This window comes from Pseudopipra pipra, chromosome 4 (genome assembly GCF_036250125.1).
Source record: "Pseudopipra pipra isolate bDixPip1 chromosome 4, bDixPip1.hap1, whole genome shotgun sequence".
Taxonomy (NCBI): domain Eukaryota; kingdom Metazoa; phylum Chordata; class Aves; order Passeriformes; family Pipridae; genus Pseudopipra; species Pseudopipra pipra.
The window spans coordinates 53,058,468-53,081,560 of record NC_087552.1 but is presented as its reverse complement, the minus strand read 5'-3'; the positions used below and the strand labels follow the sequence as shown (position 1 = coordinate 53,081,560).

At 37.4% G+C, this 23,093-nt stretch overlaps 1 protein-coding gene across 8 annotated transcripts in view; it reads left to right on the top strand.

The window, feature by feature from the left end:
- TBC1D1 (TBC1 domain family member 1) overlaps nucleotides 1-23,093 on the top strand; it is a 103,609-nt gene that overhangs the window by 40,139 nt on the left and 40,377 nt on the right. For all 8 annotated transcript variants that reach the window (XM_064653055.1, XM_064653051.1, XM_064653054.1 and 5 more), the window contains 7 exons: nucleotides 10,381-10,914; nucleotides 13,954-14,043; nucleotides 16,588-16,692; nucleotides 17,315-17,447; nucleotides 18,860-18,951; nucleotides 20,553-20,663; nucleotides 22,945-23,073. In XM_064653055.1, coding sequence (XP_064509125.1) covers nucleotides 10,381-10,914; nucleotides 13,954-14,043; nucleotides 16,588-16,692; nucleotides 17,315-17,447; nucleotides 18,860-18,951; nucleotides 20,553-20,663; nucleotides 22,945-23,073 — 1,194 coding nt within the window. The remainder of the gene's footprint in view (nucleotides 1-10,380; nucleotides 10,915-13,953; nucleotides 14,044-16,587; nucleotides 16,693-17,314; nucleotides 17,448-18,859; nucleotides 18,952-20,552; nucleotides 20,664-22,944; nucleotides 23,074-23,093) is intronic.

The window sequence follows — 23,093 nt, the reverse complement described above, 5'->3', positions numbered from 1 at the left end:
ATAGTATCATTACTAATAGAAAATATCTTGAGCATCTTGATAATATCTTCCATTTCCATTTTCAATCAGTCTGGTACTATGTCTCTTCAATGCTGTGGGGTTTTTTTTATTATTTTATTATTTGTTGTTGTTGCTTTCTTACATAGGAATATGAACAATTTTGAGACTGAGACTCAAATTAATGAGGTTCCATGAATTTCTTCTCGTCATTCATCAGTTGCATCATTAGTAATTCTAAACTTCTGTCAAGCATCATGTAGGGCTTGGGTACTGGTTACTGTTATTATGGCATTTATTTAAATAAACCAGATTATGCAGGTAAATGATTTGACTGCAGCTTTATATAAATGTAATGCTGTAGTACAGCTGATGGAGAAGGAACGGAAGTATGAATTTCGGCCGTAACTCTTTGGTTACTGGTGTTTTCCTAGATGAGCTTCCAATCAGTTAGCACTGCCTGCTTAGGACAGGTGAACTGCATAGCACTGTACTGAGCTGACCAAAACAAAGTTGTTGGCACAGCCTGCAGATCTATAGATCTGACACTGTAGGTCTATAGTGAATTTGATACAAGACATAAATATGAGAGTTTTTCAGCAGGGAGAACCTTCATGGCATTTTCATAATCTGGAGGCACTGCTAAGACTTCTTGCTTCTTGTTCTGAGGTACTTCTGGAGTGGCACCTTGGCTTGGCTCTAGGATGGCTTTCAGTAGTGATCCCATAGCTCCATTTGTCTTGATGGCAACTTTTATCTATGCTTTGACAACTCTTCCTCATTTAGGAGTGAATGTGCAGCTTTATCTAAAAAGAACAGTGCCATGTTGGGTTTTCTGTTGAGACATGCAAGCTCCAATTGACTGTCAACACAAGGAGCAAGCTTGGCTGCTCTGTGACAAACTGGGGAGAGACCAGCCAATGCAATTCCAACATTTAAATGAAGAAATGAGATCTTGTTAAGATGTCCAAAATCATGAATAAGTGAAATTGTACTGTGTAGGATGGTATTGCAGGATTGCCAGACATAGGATAGCTGTTCTATAATCCTGCTTTGCAGCTGATCCATTCCTACCATCCGTGTTGGCATTTGCAGTGAAATACTGGCTTTCAGGCAGTCTGTAAGTGAATGGCATGTTTTCCACACTGATTGTCTTCCTCTGAATACATCATTAAATAATGTTTTCAGATATCTAGTATCCCATCTGTTTTTCCTTTCTCCCCTCACTGTTCTAGCACACTTAAGTACCTTATACAAACCTACTGAGTCTCTTACAATGACTTTCAGAGACACCTGATATAAGGATTTGTGGAACAGCCATTCTACAAAACCATCTTTTTTCCTGAGCTCTTTCCTTTTTTCTTGCAAGTTTTTTGTCGAATCTGGACCTGAGAGGAATAACAGAATACAGGAAAGTTGAACTTCTCACCTACTGTAAAATTTTAAGACAGCTTTATCTTCTAACAGAAGGGAAGCAGGGTCTAGTTCATCTATCATCAGCAGAAATTGGAAGGACTGAGCATTTAGGACAATGATCCTTGACTCCTTGGAGGTAAAATTGGCAACTCGCCTAATGTGATCTGGCTGCTTCTTAATGGAAAGGATCTTGAGTAAACAGCTTGCTCTTCTCTTTTCTGCCCAACAACATTGCATTGATAGCTTCCAGTAAATGCAAAATATCCTAAGGAAAGCAATGTGTTTTGTGCTGTCCTTGATAACAGTTTAGCAATGATTTCTGACAGAGTTAAACATGACCTATCATAACTAAATTTCTTCACAAAAAGATGAATAATAATGTTAATTCAAATGATGTGATAAATGTTTTCATGTAAATAGTCCTCAGTGAATCATAGGAGGTCAGAAAGCTTCCTGTGAGTAATTAGTTTAAAAATTCAGTCTAATTCTATAGGTTGTTAACAATTTCCCAGTATGCTTCTTAGGTAATAAGGATCTTGAAAAAGTTTGAGGGCTCTCTAGGTATATTGTTCTTCCTTCTCTTCCATGATATTGAATACACTGTACGTTAGGAATGCCTGGTAGAAAACCAGAAACCCAAAACTTTAACTTGATAAAACTCTGAATTATTCTATGTCAGTATCATAAAATGTGTAGATATTCCTAAAATGACCATTGATGTAGGAATAAAAGGCTGGCAAACACCTTATGTTGAAAATAAATTTTCATAAATAAATATATTGTTATTTTGGGTGCTTTGCAATGTATTTTAGAAAAAAAATAAAAACTAGTGTCAACTACAGGTGTGGTTTTCATAGAAGTATGTAGTTATTTGACAGGTTTGCATAATCCCATTAGACCTTCTGATAAGAAGCCATCACTAAAATACATATCTTAGAAAAAAGCCACCATAACTCAAAAAGCCCTAGACGTTAGAAAACATTTGCTTTACAGCTGAAAAGGGCAAAAACTGGTGAACTAAATAACTGCTTTTTTAGTCAATGTCAGAGTGGTTTCCATGGGATGTTTAGCCATTACTTTCCCATCCTTTTCTCCTGTGAGTTGACCTGAGGCAGCTGAAATCTGCTACTGCATGACAAAGCAGCAAAGGTGCTCATCCACAAGCAAATGAGTTCACAAAGATATTATACCAATCAAGCAGAATGCTGGAAAATACTGATCAACTTCTGCACTCCAGTTCCATTGGACCTTTATCATTTTAACGTTCGAGTAAGATTCTTCCCATCAAAAAAATTGTCTGTCCCTGTGCCTCTCCCTAGCAGCTCTAGGAAGAAGGACCATGAGACTGTCCATTTCCTCAGGCAGTCTGTCAACTCTGTGTTGTCAGAGTAAGAGAGATGGTGTTTTACTTTATTGCAGGTAAAGCTAACATCATATCAATCAAAAGCTTTCATTTCCCCCTCTACCTTCTCCCACGAAAACCTCAAAATAAATTTTGAGGGGAGAGGGATTTTGACACCTGTTTGGATCAGCTGTCAAGAAGGTTATATCAGAAGTAATCTCAGTTGTAATGAGGACACACATCACAAATGGAATTTTCCTCCCTTCTTCTTTGGAATTGGATATTGATAAAAAGGACAGAAGAATTTCAGGCTTTATGTAATTTGAAAAGAAATTATATTCACTTCTGTCTGTTTTGCTAACCCCTGTTTTGTCAGTTGTGATATTTTGATAACAATTTTGATAACTGTGTCAGAAATCTGAGAGCAGAGGAGACCAGAGCCTGTACCCTAATGTACAAATGGAATTTACTCTGATAAATAGTTTTTTCCCAGAAAAGATGTTCTTAGTAACTAATTTGCTGTTTTAAATCCTGATATTGCCTTTCAGTTCTACAAGATGACAAAACTACAACAAATTCACCACCACCACCAAAAAAAAAAAACCAAAAACAAAAACACAAAAAACCAACCAAACAAACAAAACAAAAAAACCCCACAGAACTCTTGTCCTGAAAGCTTGCAAACACCATTGCTGTCTTTTTCCATTTATAACTATCTAAGAGGAGGCTTCCTTCTGTTTCCCACCCCTTAGCCTCTGGCAGAATCCTGTCTCAATCCTCTGAAGGGAACTGCTTGCAATTCCATCCTGCACCCGTCTCCAAAAAAAGGATTTAATCTCTGTTGATAATGAATGAGCACGGATATTTCTAGCTATTACTTTACAATAGGTATTGTAGTCACCTTATTCAGTAGTCACCTTATAAAATGTGAGCAAGGAACTCTGTAGGTATGACCACCAACTACTTTTATGTCTTGAAGTGCTGTTTTCTTTTGTGAAATTGTGCAAAAAGAAAGCTTTGAAACAAACTATGGAGAAGATAACACTATGAAGGTGTTAATACATTATTTGAAATATCTTTTGACTTATCCCACACTTGTTGCTTGTTAGTTTATGATACTGAATGAAGGAGCTGATAAAGCAGTACAAGATGAAAAGAAATGATTTTTACTATAAGAACAGAAAGGGGCTGGAGAAATACAAATTAGTGACACCATGTAATAAACCCACCAGGTATAGGGCAGAGTATACTAACATTCTTCCCAGAAGCAGATTTTGTAGGAATACCCCTTCAGAGCCAATCAAGTGCTCTTGCACTGCAAGGTGTACTAAAAGCCTGTGGAGACTTCCTGTCAACTGCATTTTGGTTTTGGATTGTGCATTTTTGTGGGGAGGGGTCCAAAAGTAAGCAGCAATCTGGGATATTGCAGTTCATTTTTGGAGAGTAGCCAGGTTTTGTTCCATTTCAGGCTTTAAGTAAGGTATGTCTTGAGAGCATGTGAAAGAAACCCTCAAAGTGTATCTGCAGCATGTTGCATCTCTCTTGGGGAGGAAGCACCACCACATAATAGAGCACTCCAACTTCACTGGAACACCGAGTACAATGATGTTCTATTTCTGAGCTTGTTTACAATACTCTATAAACAGATTCTGCAAATATTGGTTTGTGGCTTTTTTTTTTCTCCAAGGGGAAGAAAACCTTTTTGTGCCTCTTTAAATTGCATGGAGTGCTCTCCCATTCACATGACTTTGCAAAAAGTGTACCCTTTTCCATCAGCCTGGGCAGTCATGAGGGGGGTTCTCAAGCTGAGATTTGACAGTAATATTAAAAGGAATGTGATACTGTGAAAGTGGCATACAGTACTCATGACATCAGTATGCAGTACTTAGCAGTCTTCTGGAGGCACCATTTGACATGGCTGGGAAGTCTAGTCTGCTTTACAGCTTTTTACAATAATATGTAAACTGTAAGAGTATGTGTTGGCTACATGGAACTCCACTCTTGGTGCTTACTGTATCAGAGTCATCACAGAGGACACTAATGGCACTCACCAACCATACTCCAAGTCAAAAAAAGCTACATTTAAACAGATGACTCTCCTCTGCCCCACACAGGATATCCTTTGAATCCTCAGATTCATACTGTTACCAGCTTCTTACATGCATCCCAGCAAAATCTGAGTCTTAGCCTCACTTATCCCTTTCTCTGTATAATGCCCATTCACACCTTACTAAGCAAAGCACACCCACAAGTAGACACGTGTGATTGTTTTTCCTTTCATAGGCCCATGGTGACATTCAGCCATTGAGCTCTCCCTTATCAGGGCTGAAACACCAGCTCTGTTTTGCCTTTGTAGGTCTGGTTTCACAGTCCTTCCTGAGCAGAACACCTGCACTGTGGTTAGTCCTGCTGGCTGCTACCGTGGCTACCCCTCCCAGCCCTCTGGTTGAGCTCCGACTTGTTCTTCTTTTCAAAAGACATTCATGAGATCCCAGGTTAAATGAGACACCCAATGCATTTTATGTACTATAGAGAGAAATGAGCTAGACCAACTGGATGGTGAAGCTACCAAGAGTGGCAAAGTACGTAGTTGTTTTATGAGCAGTGGGGATACAGCCGCAAAAATATTTCTGTCTGTCCTGATACAACTAGATAGCTTCTCCCAAGATTATGTAGCTGTTTTTTTCTGTAGCAGTACTCTCTAGTAAAATAGAGAAGGAAAGGTATTAACAGCAAAAAGTATGTTAGACTTTTTGACATACTTTATTGAACCTGCTATGGTCAGAAAAAAGGCAAGTAAAAACACTTAAAAATCATTCAGATGTCCTCTCACACTTGAATAAGCTGGCAAAATTTGATCAAAACATCTACTCGTTGCAAGAGCTTTGTGAAAAATTTTTAAGGCTTTGTTCTAGCCACCATGATATGAGACCTTCTGAGGTTCAGCCTAAGATCTGACTCTAATGTTTTTCAGTCTCCAGCAATTTATGGAGTCTGTTGTGTAAGACCAGTTCCTGACAGCACAGCTCTGTCATATTAAACAAAACCACCTATGCCCTTGAAATAGTTAAGCCTGTGCTTGAGCCCTTCACTGACCTGAAGCCTTATGAAGAGACTGATAGGTATAAACTGGTAGATTTGTACTGTAGGTATAAACGCTGCATAACATCTAAAATAATAAATTATCCCACTTTTTTCTTTTTTTCGCCTAGTCTTGCCAGCTGATGTTCTTTTCCTGTGGCACGCTTTGCTTTCTTACCTACTGTGTATAAAAGAAACAGGGAATCTTTTTTTAGTCTAGTCTTATTTACCAAAAAGGCAGCTGTCACATTCAGCTGTTACTGGGCTTTTTTCATTAAAATAGTTATTATGTCTTTCTTAAATCTACTGGAAGGCTAAAGGAATTGACCTCTTAACGTGCTTGTATGTAAACTAACAGGGTGACTTGTTGCATGCAGCTTCAGTTTCTGCTCCTTGTTCTGCAGATGCAGCAAACCTGTGCATGCTTAAAAAACAATTGCCTTCTGTCATGGTTTAGTGCATGGCATAGAAGCTGTAGCTATGTGTCTCTCAAAGCTGAGAAACGTGCACTAGGAAGTTCTAGATGTTCATTTCTATTTTGCTTGAATGCCTAAGAGTCAAGTCACAAGAGTACTCAGCATATCAGTTCCCTGCTTTGTCTCTGCAAAACAGACATTCTCATTATAGCAGAAATACCATGGTATACTTAAAAAAAAAAAATCTCAACAGTCTAGTGTTTAATGGTTATGGATACATGATCTTTTACTGTATCTAATTCAGACACTCTAAATGCAAAAACTTTGCCTAGTATGGTTCAGCTGTGTCTTCTGTTCAGCAAACCTGTTTGGCCTGGACTGAGTGATAAGAAGGTAACGTTCTGTGTTTGGTAAAGTTTCATCGTTGCTTACACTGTTGTTCTATACTTAGTTTTGTGGGTTTAGGGAAATAATTTTAGGTCAGCAGCAGTGGTTTTTCTGGTTACAGAAATAATCTTTATCCACTAATTACATATTTATATTGAGAAACAAGTCAGAAAACACTTAAGAATGGAACTATGCTAGAAAAAGAATTTTTCCATCGGGAAGAAGTCATACGTGTGCGCAACAGTCTTCCTCCACTGTCTTAGCAAGTCTAGATTAGTAGACACAATTACATATAGGTGTGTATAAGAATGGTTAGTATCTAAAGTCACCAGGGTGACCTTGGGAGGTAAACTATTTCAGCCCCCTGCTCAGGCCTATGTCCAGCCAGAGTTTGCATATCTACAAGGATAGAAACTCTGCAACCTCTCTGAGCAACTTGTGACAACCCTTATAATAAAAAAAGATCGTTTTCTTATGTTCAGAAAGAACCTACAACCTTTAAAAGACTCTAAGCAACATTAACTTAATTCAGGAGCAACTTCATCCCTGCTGCTTTTTGATACAAATTGGAGAGCCATAAAACCTGATTCTTTTTACATCTTAATTAATTCCTGGAGGTTTGCAAGAGATGTGGTTACTGATCACGCAATGGCATGCAGCTTAATCTGGAAACATCCCATCTGTGGTAAATAAACATTTGCCAGGATAGAACCTACATCATTATTTTAATAATTGGAAATAATCATATTTATTTTTAACTAGTGTTTACTTCATGTTTATGTACTCAGCATCCGGGTCTGTTTGCTGAGGGAGCCAGCATCAGATGGCACACAGGAGCATGTGGATTGTTAATGTCTCAATACTTGCACAAAAGGCTTCGAATGGCACAGGCAGATAGAAAGAGCACAGATCTTGATCAGACCAAGAACAGTTCCAGGGAAATGTGTATTTTGGTTTTCTTCTCATTCATCGGGGATCTTGTCTTTACTAATAAAAAAAATTAATGTTTAACATAAGTAAGGGTCACAGGAAAGTGAGGTAGTGATTTGCTGCTTCTGCTGATGCTGCATCAGTTGCCTAATCAGAAGTATATAAAATTATATTAGCAGGCTGTGAAATTGTTTTAGGTTTGTAAGTGGAAACAGAAGAGTCAGTGTTTTTCAGTAAATCTAGCACAGAAGCCAGCTGTTACTTATCAATGACATGATTCAAGCCTTAGCATGTGTGAAAATAAATAAATAAATTCTCCCCTTGATTTTCCATCAACAGGCCTGCTGAGTCTCCTGAGGCATAAAGTTTATTAACCACTGCAAAATACTTCTGTGTGATGTACAGTCTTTTCCTAACCACTGTCTATGTAAAGTACAGCCACTGCTGAATAGCAATTTTGTCAATGTCTAATGTGTTTGATAACAAAAAACATTGAAGAAATCAAAATCAGTAACCCCACATCTGTGATGGATCCATAATGCCTTGTCAGGGCTTTAGCTCAGCTGTAAGACTTGCATTGCCTGCACTGCTGTAAACTCTGCTTGTAGTCATCAGCATGCATGATATGGGGGGAGCTTAACCCTGGTTGAGATAGTGGCACTCTGTCTGAGTGAGAGCTGGTGTTCCTGGCCTTAACAAAGTAAGCATAGTCCAAAAAATACCTCAGTCCTTTACTGTCACCTCTGCAGCCTCAGCAAAAGTGGACGTGGGATAGCAGGTTTCTGTGTGTATCCTGGGCAACTGAAAAGTAAAACTGCCTATGGCTGGTGAGTCCAGAAGACACTCCCACAAGAGTAAAACGTGTTTATTAAAAGTGCTAAAGCAGTTGCAGCTTGAAATATTGGTATAATAAAATTGTATGTTTTACTGTCATCCTAAAACCCACTAAAAATTGATTCTTTGAAGGAGTATTAGGAAAATAAAACTGAGGTAAACCTTGAGCTCGCTGTAGAGCAAATTCATATTGTTTGAGGTACTAAAGATTTGTTTTACCATTATGTTCTTCTTGTATATGATTAAGAAGTTAAGCACAAAGCTGCCTGAGCCCAAGGCTTTCTGACTGGTTTGTGACATATCAGAGAACGGACTTATGAATTGCTGACCCTGTTTTTCTTACCCTTCTCCCCCATTGTCTTTGCTGAATGATTAGCTGATGACTCATGCCTTGCGCTCAACGGTGAAGTAATGCTTCCTGAGTCCTCTTATTTATTTTGAAATCTGTTCCTTATTTCTGTATTGTTTTAAATCCACTAACTGTATGTGTGTGCATGTCTATCTGTCTATCTGTCTGTCTGTCTATCTATCTATCTGTCTGTCTGTCTATCTATCTATCTATCTATCTATCTATCTATCTATCTATCTATCTACCTATCCATCCATTTCTATCTGTGTTTCCTTGTCTATAAAAAGAATCTTATTGAGATCTTTATGAGTGAACACCCAGAATATAACCATTCAGTTTTCACTCTTCAAATTTTTTTCCTTTAAGTCCTTTTCTGTTTCCTGAGTTGATTTATGTATCTTATGATTAAGCAATAGATAACCATAAAAATGTCTGAAAAAACCAAAGACCATGTCTCTGAAATATTCTTTAGGTTTAGGGATGCCTTTTCTCATAGGGGAGATGATTCTTCTGGGCTGCTATTTTAGTCTGCTGCTTCCAGACTTCTTTCTGTACTATCTGCAACCAAATACTTGTAAGTAAAGCAAGCTTCAGTTGATGCTTGACAGAGGAGATTTGTTTTGTCAGGAAATTAGCACACTTCACACGGATTTTTCTCCAAGTGATTTCAGTAAATAAAAAAGCTGGCAGAATTATCAGTTGTAATCATAGATGGTGACCCCACATTTCTGTTGCAGCAGCAGCAGAGGCTGCAGAAGAACCTTAATCTCCTAGGTCAGTCAAAGCAGTGTGATGTAACCAAGCATGAGCTTCGCAGCAGCTTAGCAGACAGCATATGCATATCACTGCCTTTAACCATATCAGCGACTGTGACCGTTTACTGTCACTAAAAATGTGTCAGATGGCAGTTTGGGTTCTAATTACAACATCTGTTGGTCTGTAGCAGACTGCTCTCTCCTACAGATGCCCTGCAGGTCATACTGTATGTGGAAGTAATATTATTTTGAAGTGTCATCCAAGATAGTAGAATAAAAATTAACATCTGAAGTAAGCATATGTTTCTTTAAAAAATATAGCTATCTACAGTTTAAAAAAAAAAAGACTTAACACCAAACTGCCATAACAATGCAATATGCTGTTATGAAAGGGAAAGCAAATTTGCAGGAGACTCATTAATCTGCATGACATGAGTGTTTGAGTAAGAGAAATATAACTGAGAAATAACCAAGATTAACTATCTTTACCAATTAATTAGTCCATGGCTTCTCGTATGCTTTCTGAAGCATTCTTATGTTTCATTTTGAGTTGGAATTTGTCATGTTATACTGGTTGCTTCAGGGGCAAAAGTTTTAACTGGAAACACAGAGCATTACAGGAGATGAAGCTCTTTTGACAAAGTGTTGATGACGGCGAACTCCTGGCAGAGAGACAAACGAGCAATTCCTCTTATCAGTGTTTAACTGCTATAATGTGTCTATCTGACAAATACAAGATCACTTGAACTGGTCTTTTCTTTTTGAAAGCATAATCGAATTAGGCGTTCCAGAAAAATCACAACCCTAATTTTGCAGCTTCTTTGTCATAGAGCACCTGATGCTAATGTTGTGTATTTCTTCCCCCTCCTGTAGGTGCCTGAGATTATAAGCTCTATTCGACAAGCGGGGAAAATTGCTCGCCAAGAAGAGTTTCAGAATAATCTCTCAGATATTGAAGATCCTTTTGCCAAAAAGTTCGAAGTGCTGTTCTGTGGACGGGTGACAGTAGCACATAAAAATGCACCTCCAGCCCTCATAGATGAATGCATTGAGAAATTTAATCGTGCAAGTTGTACAAAAAATTCAGATTTCAACTCATCGTCCCAACAACATGAAACTGCCAATAACTTCGGAGGCTTCTCTTTCAGTAGCAAATTTCGGTCTGTCTTCCAGCCCTTGGTCAGTGAAGAGGAGGAGAAAAGGCCAATTAGGAAGTCTTTTTCTCAGCCTGGGCTTCGTTCCTTTGCTTTTAAGAAGGATTTCCAAGAGGGAAGCCATAGAAGTGACAGCTTTATCAGGTCTTTTGAAGAAGATGCAATTTCACTGAACCTAAAAAGTCAACTTATCTATGGACACAGTGTTGTGCAGCCAACTGACATTGCAGAAAACCGGACAATGTTGTTTACGGTAAAGCAAGATTTGCAGCTCCCGGTGGCATTTTCATATTTTGGAGTTTGGAGTGGCTAACACCAAAGCAGATGTTCTGACAGATGGCAGTTACTTCTTTGATAATTTAATTGCAATTACCAAAGCTTAACTTAAACTTGCCTGTTTCTCTGGAGAGCATTACCTATTAGTGCAAATTGGTTTACATATCCAAATAAGTTTATATTAAATAGTTTAAAACTGTACTACCTGAAACACTGGGCTTCTGAATATAGCTTTTAGAAAGCTATGGCACGTTAGTAGATAGTTATGCAATTGCATAATGGTACATAGTTACACCAACTGGTAACAGCAGAAATAAATTTCCAGATGAATGAGTTATATGTAACTAGAGCAGAAGGACCAAACCATGATTGAGAGCTAGTAAACCTTATGTCCCATATAAGCAGTGTAATTTGTGAAAGTGCTCCTGCTGCCAATGTCTGTATAATGATAGAGTAGTGTAATAACTTCCTATGCTACTGCACACATGCCTCCACTCCTGCCCTGCTTTGGTGTGGCTAGCAATGCCCGTGCCTTGATAGGTGAGCAGCAAAACTATTTTCCAAGATTTGAGAAGCAAGTAAGAAATGTGTTATTTGCTTGTCTTCTAATCCTCATGATAGATAAGCTATATTTTATATATATATATTTTATATATCTTGTGTCTTGTAAACATAATGCAAACCTGGAGCTAATACTGCAATGGCTAACTGTTCTGAGGTCATCTTGGATCTGTCAGCTTCTGTTGAGGCTCAGTGTTTTAAGGACAGTAACAGGAGTGTGTGCAATTACAACAAGTTTTTTGCAGGGAGGTGTTATATCTCTAAAAAATAACACGAAGAAAAAGTTGTAGTTAGTTATACCTTATGGTTGTGACAGGCTGGCATCAGACAGAAGTAGAAGATGGAGAGAAATTTTCTTCCCCAGTAAAAAGAAATCCATGTTTACCTTCTTCTCCTAACATGTATTTCACACAAAAAAATATAGATACCGTTTGTAATAATGCCTAATTTTTAAACAAATCATGACCCGTTATTAGTTCACAGCACATATTTTAGAGATAGAGAGATTATAGATGCACTGCCTAGGTCCAGATACTCTTACTCTAGTGAGTGCATTTTCAGTTTATGTTAAATAGATGCCACAGTTCTGAAAGACACATGCACCTTCAGCCTGAACATGAAATGTGCTGACAGGCACATTTACCACTTGTGGGGCTCTGCTGATCTGACTTTCTGTCTTGGGTTGCTTTTTGCCTGAGAAAATATTGTTTAGTATGCACAGCTGTATTCTTCTGCTATTCAACCAGTCTAAATTCAGCTCAGTATCAGGAAGTGAAGTAACTGTAGTTTGTGCCTTCAGTATCCACAAGAGAGGAGCTCGTGGCAGTGCTGTGTTTGTTGTTTAGCTGTCCCCTGTGTTCAGCAGGTTCTGAGTAGCCACAGCATGCACAGGTCTTCAGCTTTGCTCATCCTTTTTTTGTGGCTACATATGAAACATTTACAAGTAACTTTATATCCAAATGAATAAGAATTGTGGGTATGTAATTAGTTAAGGTTCTTGGATTTTCCAGGGCACTGCAGCAAAGGTTGGTTGGTGGATGAGGTGTGAAAAATACTCAGATTAGTTACCTGCCAGCTCTTCTTACCTTGTTCAAACAGCCCTGATTTTGGTATCTCTTCCTGAAGAACTGATTTCTTAGCCAATTTCTTAGGATTTGGGGGGTTTTACTTGTAGGCTTTTCTCCTGGCTGTATGTTGAAGGGGGGGAGGGGGAAGAGGTTCATTGGTTTGGGTTTTTTTCCCTTGTTCAGTTGACTTCAAATGATCACTACTGCCTTGGGACCAATTGTGAAAGTAGTATGTGGGACTGAGCTATAAGAAGGAGCCTCTTGCTGCAGGGAGGGGAAAGCAGCAGTGAGCAGGAGGAGGCTGCTGAGTAGGTGTTAAAAGGAATAACTCCATGAACACATGAGAGGTCAGCCCCAGGGACAATACAAGGAAACCAGCAGGGAGCTATGGAAAACCATTGTGACTGGTTGAAGTAAAAGAAGAGGTGGAAGGTGAATGCACGAGACCATTTTTAGACACACAGAGGTGGCACATCTCACTGGATTCATTCATGTTCAGGATTCCACCCTTCCCCCTTTCTTAAGAAATTACAGTTATATAGGTGCTGAGGATGTTTTTATGTGCAGCTTTTGGGATTTGGTAGTGGTTGAAGCAGGTTTCTCTAAGTCACACTCACGAGTGTGTCTGGATTCTACCTATCTTCCCTAAAATCTGATATTAGACTTGTCTTTAGCAGGTTCTCTGATGTGCTAGAAAATAGGAGGATTTGATTTTTTTCTGTTGCAATCTTGCAAAGATATTGCCAGAAGTTGAAAAATTGAAAACAGTAGTTTCACTCTAAAAACGCCCTTTGCCCGTCAAAAGATATCATCATTTTTTTGGGTCATTTGCTGTACAAATGGCCTACAGATTAAATTAACTTTGAAAATATACTTCAGTGAAATCATTTGTATAGTTTGAGTTTAAGGCTTTAAATTAAATGTTATGTGTGTCTTAAATAAATAAATAAGACCCTAAAAATAATTAGTTTGAATATAGGGAGAGGCACACACTTGGACTTAAACTTTAGGACAATTTCATGAAGTAGTTTTTGTGAATGTAGTACATGCCAAGACTGCAGAAAATTAGAAAAACTGAATGTGAGTATATTTCTCTCAGTGCAAAGTAGGTTACTTGTGCTATTACGTTGTTCTCATCTGTTTAAACACTATTGTCAGTCTCTTGTCTTAAATGTGAAACTAAACCTCAGTGCAGTAGTGTGCAGAGCTCTCAATGCCAAATCGATGTTGGTTCCGTATTCTCCCTGGTAATAAATAATACACTAATAGGTCTAAATATACAGGTAGAAAAAAATTGAGATTTATGTTCAGGAAAGATTTTTATAGTGAGACAAAAGGAAGTGTAATGTTACTTGTTATCATCTTGCTATTTATTTTGCTCTTTTTAGATTGGCCAGTCTGAAGTTTACCTTATCAGTCCTGACACAAAAAAAGTAGCAATTGAAAAAAGCTTTAAAGAAATATCCTTTTGTTCTCAGGTAAGATTGCAGTGCATTCTTTCTCTCTTTTTTTGCTTTGTTTTGTTTTGTTTTTGTTTAAATATTCTCTACTTGTGAGTGCTCATGTACTCCTCTTTCCTAGCATTCCAAATGGATTCTCTAAACAGCAGTTTCAGTAATTCCTATTGAAAAGTTGCTAGTTAATCGGTAATGTTTTAAAACTGTCATCCTTCTTTCATGCTTTGCATTGTGATTTCTGAGATAAAGGCTCACTTCTTGGTGAAGTGGATGAATAATATGAACTAGAAGGAACACACTGGTCACATCTGATTTGAGATTGCAGTGGGTGTGATTCACTGTTGTGCAAATCTGCGGTTCTCTGAGCCATGATTTTTCAAGAAGTGAGAATAAAAGGAGAAAAGCTATATGTAAGAGTTATCTGAAAAATACTTCAAAAATACATTTTTTTCAAGAGTATAAGTTGCATGTATGTAAAAGAGGACTATTCTCTGCCATGCAGAGGTAGTGTGTGTGATGCACTGAGGGTGAGCATGTTTTTGAGCCTCTTCATTCACTATCAGTCTCTGTTCCTTGTGCCACAGGGTTTGCTTCCCTGTCCTTTTGCCTCTGGCTTTTTTTGATTTTTTTCTTAGTCTTTTTTCCATAAACTACTTTGATTTGTAATTTGATGATGATAGCTTTCATCACTAAACATTCAGGTACCTATTCTGAAAATTTCAGAGTAAACATAAGTAGTTTGCATGCTGTCAGAGCAAGAGCTTTAAAGATGAGTCCTTGATCACAGAAAAATCTTCATCCCCATCTTTCTTTAGACCATATCCTTAGGCACGAGCTATTTAGGTAGACTTGGTGGCTTGCCCTGAAGGGCCACAGATGGTTGTGCTACTCAGAGCAGTAGGAGTGAGATTCTGATTGAATTCTCCCCTTGCCTGAAGAAGGTACTACTGGTCAAATGATATGTCAGCTGGGCAAATATTGATATTGGGGTACAGAGGGCTTCTCCTTCAACTATGCGCATTCCAGAACACTTGAGGGAACAATCTTATCTTGATCATACAAGAAGTTTAATAATCTTTTCTTGAAGGCACTGGAGTTAAATTATAAGGAAGATAAGAATCAGTACTTAATTTCCAGAATGCCTAATCCATCACTGAGATATTATAATGGCAGAAGGAAGTATGTGGTCCTGGGGCAATATCTGAAAGAGCGAAGAGCGTTTGCCAGCAATTTTGCAGACGGGGCCATGATCTCTGCTGGGCTCCTTACACCATCGCAGTTGGGTTTTCAGGAGAAGAAATGGGCTTTCAGAAAAAGAAACATGGGCTGGAAGGTTAGCATGAGGACTTCGTGCATTCTGTCCTTTGTTCAGCTGGCATGCTCTGAACATTTAATGTTACTGTTTTGAATGATAAGACAACATCATTCAGATTATGTAAGGGTATCTGATGCTACAATGTGTTCTTGTTTTTGGAACACGTGGCCATTCTGTTTTATAGAAATATTCACTTTTTACACTTTTTAATGCTTTTTAAAATGTTTTCTTCATGATAACAAGGCAGAGAGAATATTCAGTGATTCTTGCTGTATGAACAAGGAAAAGAAAATAAAGAAGTCCTGCTGGCTGTCTTCAGATTGTTTAATTCACTGAAATTCCTGATTTACTGAAATTCATCGTTATGATTTTTGATACAGCACTTTATTGCCTCTCTTTACCCTACTTTCATATTGTACCATGACAGCTAGAAGGTATTAAAATAGTGCTGAGTGTAACTGTCTTTCTCTAAATAGGCTACTACTGCTGTGCATGTGTGCATTCATTGTCATAAGTTGGTTTGTCGTTTGTTCTTTTTTAACTAAGAATGTTGAGCTGAGGAGACATGCAGTGGGATCAGCCAGCTCTACTCACCTGAAAGTCTTTTCATAATAGAAAGAAAAAAATCCCAGGAATTAAAACAACTTTCTTATTTTACCAGGATGTGCTGTTTGTCTACTGTTGCAAGCTTGAATTTGCATGCATTTTAAGAGAAATAAATGCTTCTATGAGTGATCTTTAAGTAATATATTTAAACATTTTATTTAGCCAAGCTTTTCTTTAGATAAAAAAATAAATGTGTTTATTCTTTTTTCACTCTTTCTGTGATTTGCTCTTACAAATGTAAAGACCAATTGTTGACCGATTAAGCAAAACAGAAGAAAAACAAAGCAAGCTTTTTTCCCCAGCTATTTCCAATATTGAGTAAAATACATTTTGAGTAGAATTTATTCATCTCTTGTCTATTATACTTAATTCATTTAAAAAAAGAAAAAGGAAAAAAAAGGAAAAAACCCAAACTCAAATCAAACAATGTCTAACTTAATTGAAATTGAAAAGATTCATGAAGTAATAGGTTCTATAACAGAAGAGAATTTTAATGGCCAGATGACTTCACCATAGTTGTAATAGGGATAATTGACCTATATGTAGTGCTATTGGGCCTTTTGTTCTTTTATTACTGGAAGTAATACAGGTACAAAACACTGAAAGTAGATCTGACTGCTTCATTGCTGTTGTTTCTTTGCTAGGGAATTAGACACGTGGATCATTTTGGGTTCATCTGCAGAGAGTCTTCAGAAAATGAAGGCTTCCACTTTGTTTGCTATGTGTTTCAGTGTACAGATGAAGCACTGGTAAGTGAAAAAAGCCAAATAGAATATTAGACCCTAAAAGTCTTTTGTTGCTCCATTCTCTGTATTTTGTGAATGTCTTCAAATCCTATTCCACTCAGAAATATAATTATTTCCAAATTGTAACTAACATAGCAGTCTGCAAAAGAACTTTTCATTTGTTTTGAGGGCAGGAGTTAAAATCCCCTTTAAAATCCAATAATTCTTCCATTTATTGCGCAAGCTAAGTTAGACCATTTACCACTTTTTTTGAAGGATGTTTTTTTCACAGTGCACCTGTTCTGAAAATCAGAACTGCACAACTGTGCTGTAAGCCAGGCCAGTGCATGACAACTGCAGTAAGCTTTCTTGTCATGGATAAGAAAAGGTTTTGAGATAGAGGCAGTATCTTTTATTAGACTACAGTAATAAAGTTGGGTGGCCTGGAAGAGATAGGACTTCATGATGAGTTTTGTCTTGCTTGTGTGTTTGTAGCCAGAAACTGCATGGGAACAGCTTGTCTTTTTAATCATAAGCACATTCCCGAACAAGGGGCACTATCATTCTCAAAGACTGTTTGTGTTAAGTAAAACAGAAGCTCAGTGGAAGAGTGAAATTTTGTTCTTCTGTATGTCATTCTTTTCAGGTTGATGAAATCATGATGACATTGAAACAGGCTTTCACCGTGGCAGCTGTGCAACAAACTTCTAAAGCACAGCCCCAGCTCTGTGAAGGCTGTCCTATGCAAATCTTGCATAAACTCTGTGAAAAGATAGAAGGTGAGGTTTAAAGAGCTTTCTGGTTGAATATCTTTTCTGACTATTTCATTGGGGGACAGTCTTACAAGTGAAACTATAAAGAAATTAATATTAAAAAGAGCTTGGGACTTGGAATGGAGAGTTGAAAGCTAGTTGTTTTATTTGGAGAAGTGTAATGTCAGGTTTTCTGTAAGGTAATAAGAATTTTCTAACAAAAGTTAAGCTCCTTTCTTGTGTTTTAGGTCAATTTTTGAAAACTAATTAAGAGTCTAAATATTAGTTACTTGCAGCTCGTTAGCCTCTATTAGCCCTTTGAATGCAGAAGATCATAGATAAAGGAACCTCTGAAGGATAGCTGCTGTGTTAGCTATGACCATCTTAGATACTGGCATTATGCTACCACTAAGCATGAACTGAACAGTGTGCTTTTAATACATGTGTTTGTGTTGTTGATCTATGCACCTTCATGAAAATGCAGCATTTAGAATTGTAGTTGCTGCCCAGAACACAAGCTCATGCCATAAAAAACCTCTTTGCATTTCAGCAGATTTCACAGTTAGATTTTGTTCATTTAAGCAGTGTCTGGGGTAAGTAAAGGGCAACAGCAGCTTGTCAGATCACATGACAGTAGCTTGTTGGACTAAAACCTATGTAGTATTAATTTGATGAAACTGGAGAACTTCCAAAACTACTTTCACTCTATTTTGGTTTTCAGCTAGCTATGATTTTTGGGAAGTTTCCCAAAGGTAAATGATACTTAATGTCTGCAATCATGCCATCTGGTTAATCATATGGTCTGATTCTGAAAGAGGTATGCCACGATCAGAAACTGAAGTACACAGTACTGTTGGTGGTTTGCTGGTTTTTTCCCAGAAAATAGAGGAAAAGAATTTAATCCAGGATGAGAGCAGAAAATGTAATCTGAATGAAAGGGTAGTCTGCTTTAGACTGTCGGTAAATATTTTCAGCAAGAGACAAAGCAAGAATTTCACTAACATGCAATAAATTTACTCTTTTTCAGTAGAGACCAAGGCATACAAATTGGAGAAAAGAGAAGGGAATTATATTCATACCGTAAACAAAATCCAAGCAGCACTGCATAAAACACCAACTAAGCAGTCTGCTAAAATGCAGTAGATTGTGGGTTTATTTTATCTTGTGTGATAATGGAATCTTCAGCTAAGAGTATAATCCTGGTGTGTGCTCAGTAAATCTCCTCGTTGCAGAGTTCATGTCCCTCATTTTAAACGCATGAGTTCAGTAGTAGCTTTAAATGAACCTGGAGTTCCTTCTAATGCCCTGTTATGAAATCATTCAATGGGTCAGCTCAAATAACTGACAAGCTTTGGCTTAAATTGTGGGCATATGTATGTGATTGATTAATTCTGACAAAATTGATCCTGTAATTTGTTCTTTTTTGTTCCTCTTGGTAGGGTTGCACCCTTCTAAGACTAAACTAGAACTACAAAAGCATCTAACAACACTAAATAACCAGGAACAGGCCTCTGTTTTTGAAGAGGTTCAGGTAAGCTCTTTGTTTCCTGGGAGATTTTAAAGCAATTGATGTTTTTTGCTAACATCAGTGTGAAACACAAAAGTTATTTTCATTTTTTGTGAATTATTCATTATTTAATAACGTTAATCACCTTGAGCTTTAATTTCAATATCATTGTTTTTCTAGAGCTGTTAAAAACTTGTCTTTTGATGAAAACAACTGTTTTACTCATTTTTCTTCCACTAATAATACTACTTGTTTTCCATGAAGATGTTGCCTTTTCACTGACTAAAACTGCACACATTTTATTGTGTGTGAAGGCTTGTACTGTGAGGACATTCCTACTATTACTCTGACAAAAATAAATTATGGTAATGTTCCAAGATCAGAAAATTTCTCGCCTAAAATTTATCCTAGATCTTAATACTTGTCAAACTAGCTAAAAAAGTTAAACTTTCTATCTTCTTAATTAAATCTGTTGTAGGACAGAAGAAAGCATAGCTGGATTTAAGACAGATGATGTGTATTGTAGGAAACATCACTGGGATTGCCACTCTACTGAATATTAGGAAATTTCAGACTATTGAAAATAATGTTTCCTTCCTCTCCTGAGTCATTTCAGTCTCTTTGTGTGTTTCCATGTGGCAGTTTATCACTCAGTACCAAATTTGGAAGTTACTCTGTGGGGCTGATTCCATGAGCTAAGTAATTCCTTAGTATCCAGCAATTAGCAGCACTGTTGCCTTTTAGTGTTCTGCACACAATCTAAAGCTTCTGGTAGTACCAGGAAACTGTTAATTGCTTCTGGTCTGCAAACGATTAACTTGGTAAAACCAAAGAGTAAAGTACATCTCTCCTGCCCATCTTTTTCAGCTAACTTTTACAACTGGACTGCCTGAAACTGTAGTTGTTGTATTCCTACAGATCCGTGTGTTGTAACCACGATTTGCATTTTCAGATAGCTGTGATATTTTAATTATTCTAATGTGCTAATGTGCTTGGCATTAGCTAATTCATACTATATCCTCTGCATTACATCAATAGGCTTAAAACAGCATATGCTTTTCAAAAGTTAGGTTTCTGGGACTAAATTCTTTAATAAATTGTTTTAAAAAGATTTTCTCTCACAATAATTCTGATCTAAATAGAATGCAGTAGAGACAAATATGTTCACCTTGTGCAGTAGTTTTGAAAATACCTATGTAATTTCCCCCACATTAAACGACTAATGAGAAGGATTTCTAGAAGGGTTGTGCATCGTAACTCCAGAACACTGCTTCACGTGTGCCACAAACTCAGAACTACTGTGTTTTGATTTTCTTCATATCAAAAGCAGATTGGCAAACATATTTTTTTAAGCCTTCATTTGCTTGTGGCAATTTGATACCTTTACGGTTTCCTTTGTCTTTCATGTAAATTCTGTCATGTATGAAGTGAGGTGAAGTGTTTCTCTGGCTGTATTGGTGCTTTGCCTGGGACACTGGTGTCCTCTGGTGGACTGGAGTAGTAGCATTAACCAAACTAAACGTTACACTGACAATGTATGGACTGTGACAAAATGAAAAGAATAAATATTTGCTGACAGTTTTACAAATGTGTAATTACTGTGCTTGTGGTGTTTTCAATTAAAGAAATTAAGACCAAGAAATGATCAAGAAGAGAATGAGTTGGTTATCTCTGTTTTGAGAAACATGTATGAAGAAAAACAGAAGGACCATGTTCATGTTGGAGAAGCAAAACAGGTAAGTAAACATTTGGGTTTAGTTCATATAAGGAGGAGCCAGAAAAAAAACTTTCCATATCTTTCCAAAGGTGAATTTCCATCACTGGCATTTTGAAAGTTGAAAGTGTTAAGCAGTGGTGATCACTGAATTTCCTTATGATTCATAGGCTATTATCCTTGATAAAAGGCCTATTACATTTACTCAAGAGCTGGAAGCTATTTCTTGTGTGCAAATGACCATTTGAAGTAGCCTCAAGAAGGAGTAGCTGAGGAGAATCACTGCAGAAACTTCAGCAGAGACTCTCGTCCATTTCCAGAAAGCTGAGCTACCTTCTAAACTGCATCAGGTTCCATCAGTGCTATTTAAGGCCATTTACAGAGCACAGTTAAGATTTTTCAAAAGGAATTAGTGATTTTGGATGCCTTAGTTTGTGACTAATTAACTTGAAACACCTCAAGGTGGCCTGTATTTTAAAAAGGATAGACCCCATTCTCTGGAAACTTTCAGTTCCAGTTATTTGATCCTTTTAAAAATCTTGGTTGTCCCTTTGCTGCTGGCTGGTAATTCCGTTGTGATAACCACTATTGCCCATTGGTGATATAAACTATCAAATAAATATATGGAGAGTAATTAGACCTGTGAAGAAATAGGGAAGTAGCAGCAAATCTTCATTTACTATTTTTTCACTTAGTTAATCTCTTCTCCTTTTATGGCTTACTGGCTAATTATTGACTTCACTGAGTAAACAGGAAGAAAACTTTGCATGTTTTGTTCTCTGATTTATTGTCTTGGGTATCTCACCAGAAACAGATTTTTAAGAATAAAGTATTGCAGTTACGGCATAAGACAAAGAAGCATTGCCTGAAGTCCTCTATCATCATACCTGAAATATTTTTATTTGGTCTAATGCCAGCTGATTATCAAATAGTTGTCAGTCACAAACAGCTTGGAAATAGGGGTCTAGAAAGCAAGATAGATTAATGTGTCTTCATTGTGATTTGAAAATTCTTAAGGCCTGCTTCAGTCTGTTTGCTCAGTTCCTGGAACCAAAATTAATTAATCTGACACTTGCAAAGATGCCAGTGCTCTAAGAACAGAGTTGACTTGCCATCAGTCCATCATTTGTCTTAGTATAACATTTTATATTTACTCTGATAATTAATCTCCAGAGCTGTGTAATAGCAGATACCTTTGAATGCCTATCTGGCAGTGTTATTTGTCTCAGCAGTCATTAACCCATCACACCCTGGTATCCCTGTTCCTTTCTTTTCTGCATAGGTATTCACTTTCATTGTTTTCTTAATCCCCTTTTTTTTAATATCTAAATCAGGGGAGGGAAAAAATTAAATATGATACTCATACATGGATCTTATTTAACAAAAACGTTTCACAATAAGTGTCTTTTCATAAGAACATAATTGTAAGCAGCATCTAATTTGCTCTTTGAGGATAAGATGAGGGAAGGTAAAAAGAAAATACAGAAGCCTGTAACTTTGTCATACTGGAAATAGGATGGTTTATAATTATATGTAGGCAGGACTATTTGGTGATGGTGATAATGTGCTATTCAGCTGCCCAAGTAGTAGTAATTGCATAGATCAAGCATTCAGTCTCTGAAATTAGGGACAAATACAGAAGGCTACAGTGCCTGGCAGCCTGAAGGTGAACCCCGAAAAATATCATTGAAAACAAAGCTCTGATTTTCTACTGCAGGTGTTGGGTTTGGATGGTCTTCACAGCACTAAAAATTGACTGAAACATTTATTTAAGAAGTAAAACTCTCAATTGATTGTTAGCTTTAAGGTGGAAAAGTTTCTACTGGTGAAATATATTGAAGAGCTTGATTGTTACACATCTTCTTGGCCCTTAGAAAGCCCCGTTTTAATATAATGGAGATGGCTGAGAGTTCCAAATAATTATGAGCTTCATCCATTTTGATTAATTTCTTAGTTGAAGAAAACGAAATCCATCAGAAATGTCTAATCTGTTACATTTAAACATTTAGAATTTGTACAACTGTACATTGGCACTAAAGAAAAACTGTCAACAGAGCTATAAATTCCTGTCAAAACGCCAGTTCTTCTGAGGCATGCTAGTACACTCAGCACATTTCCTTAAAGAGATTTCCTGGTCTTATGTTAGGATAGTTTGTTAAACTTCAGTACAAGTATCAGTAGAGGAAAAGGCATGAAAAGCCAAGGACACCAGGAGAAAGTATTGATTCAGGTTACAGAAGTCTTCAGCCTGTTCACTGAGATTCTCCTCCATGCTGTTGAGCATTTTGCATTTCTGTTTGCAGACTTCACAGCCTCCTGCTGAGAATGCTGTACATGAGGTGTCCACCAGTGCTCCGAGATTCAGATTAGATATGTTAAAGAACAAAGCAAAAAGGTCTCTGACAGAATCATTTGAAAGTATTTTATCACGTGTAAGTATCTTCATGTTTAT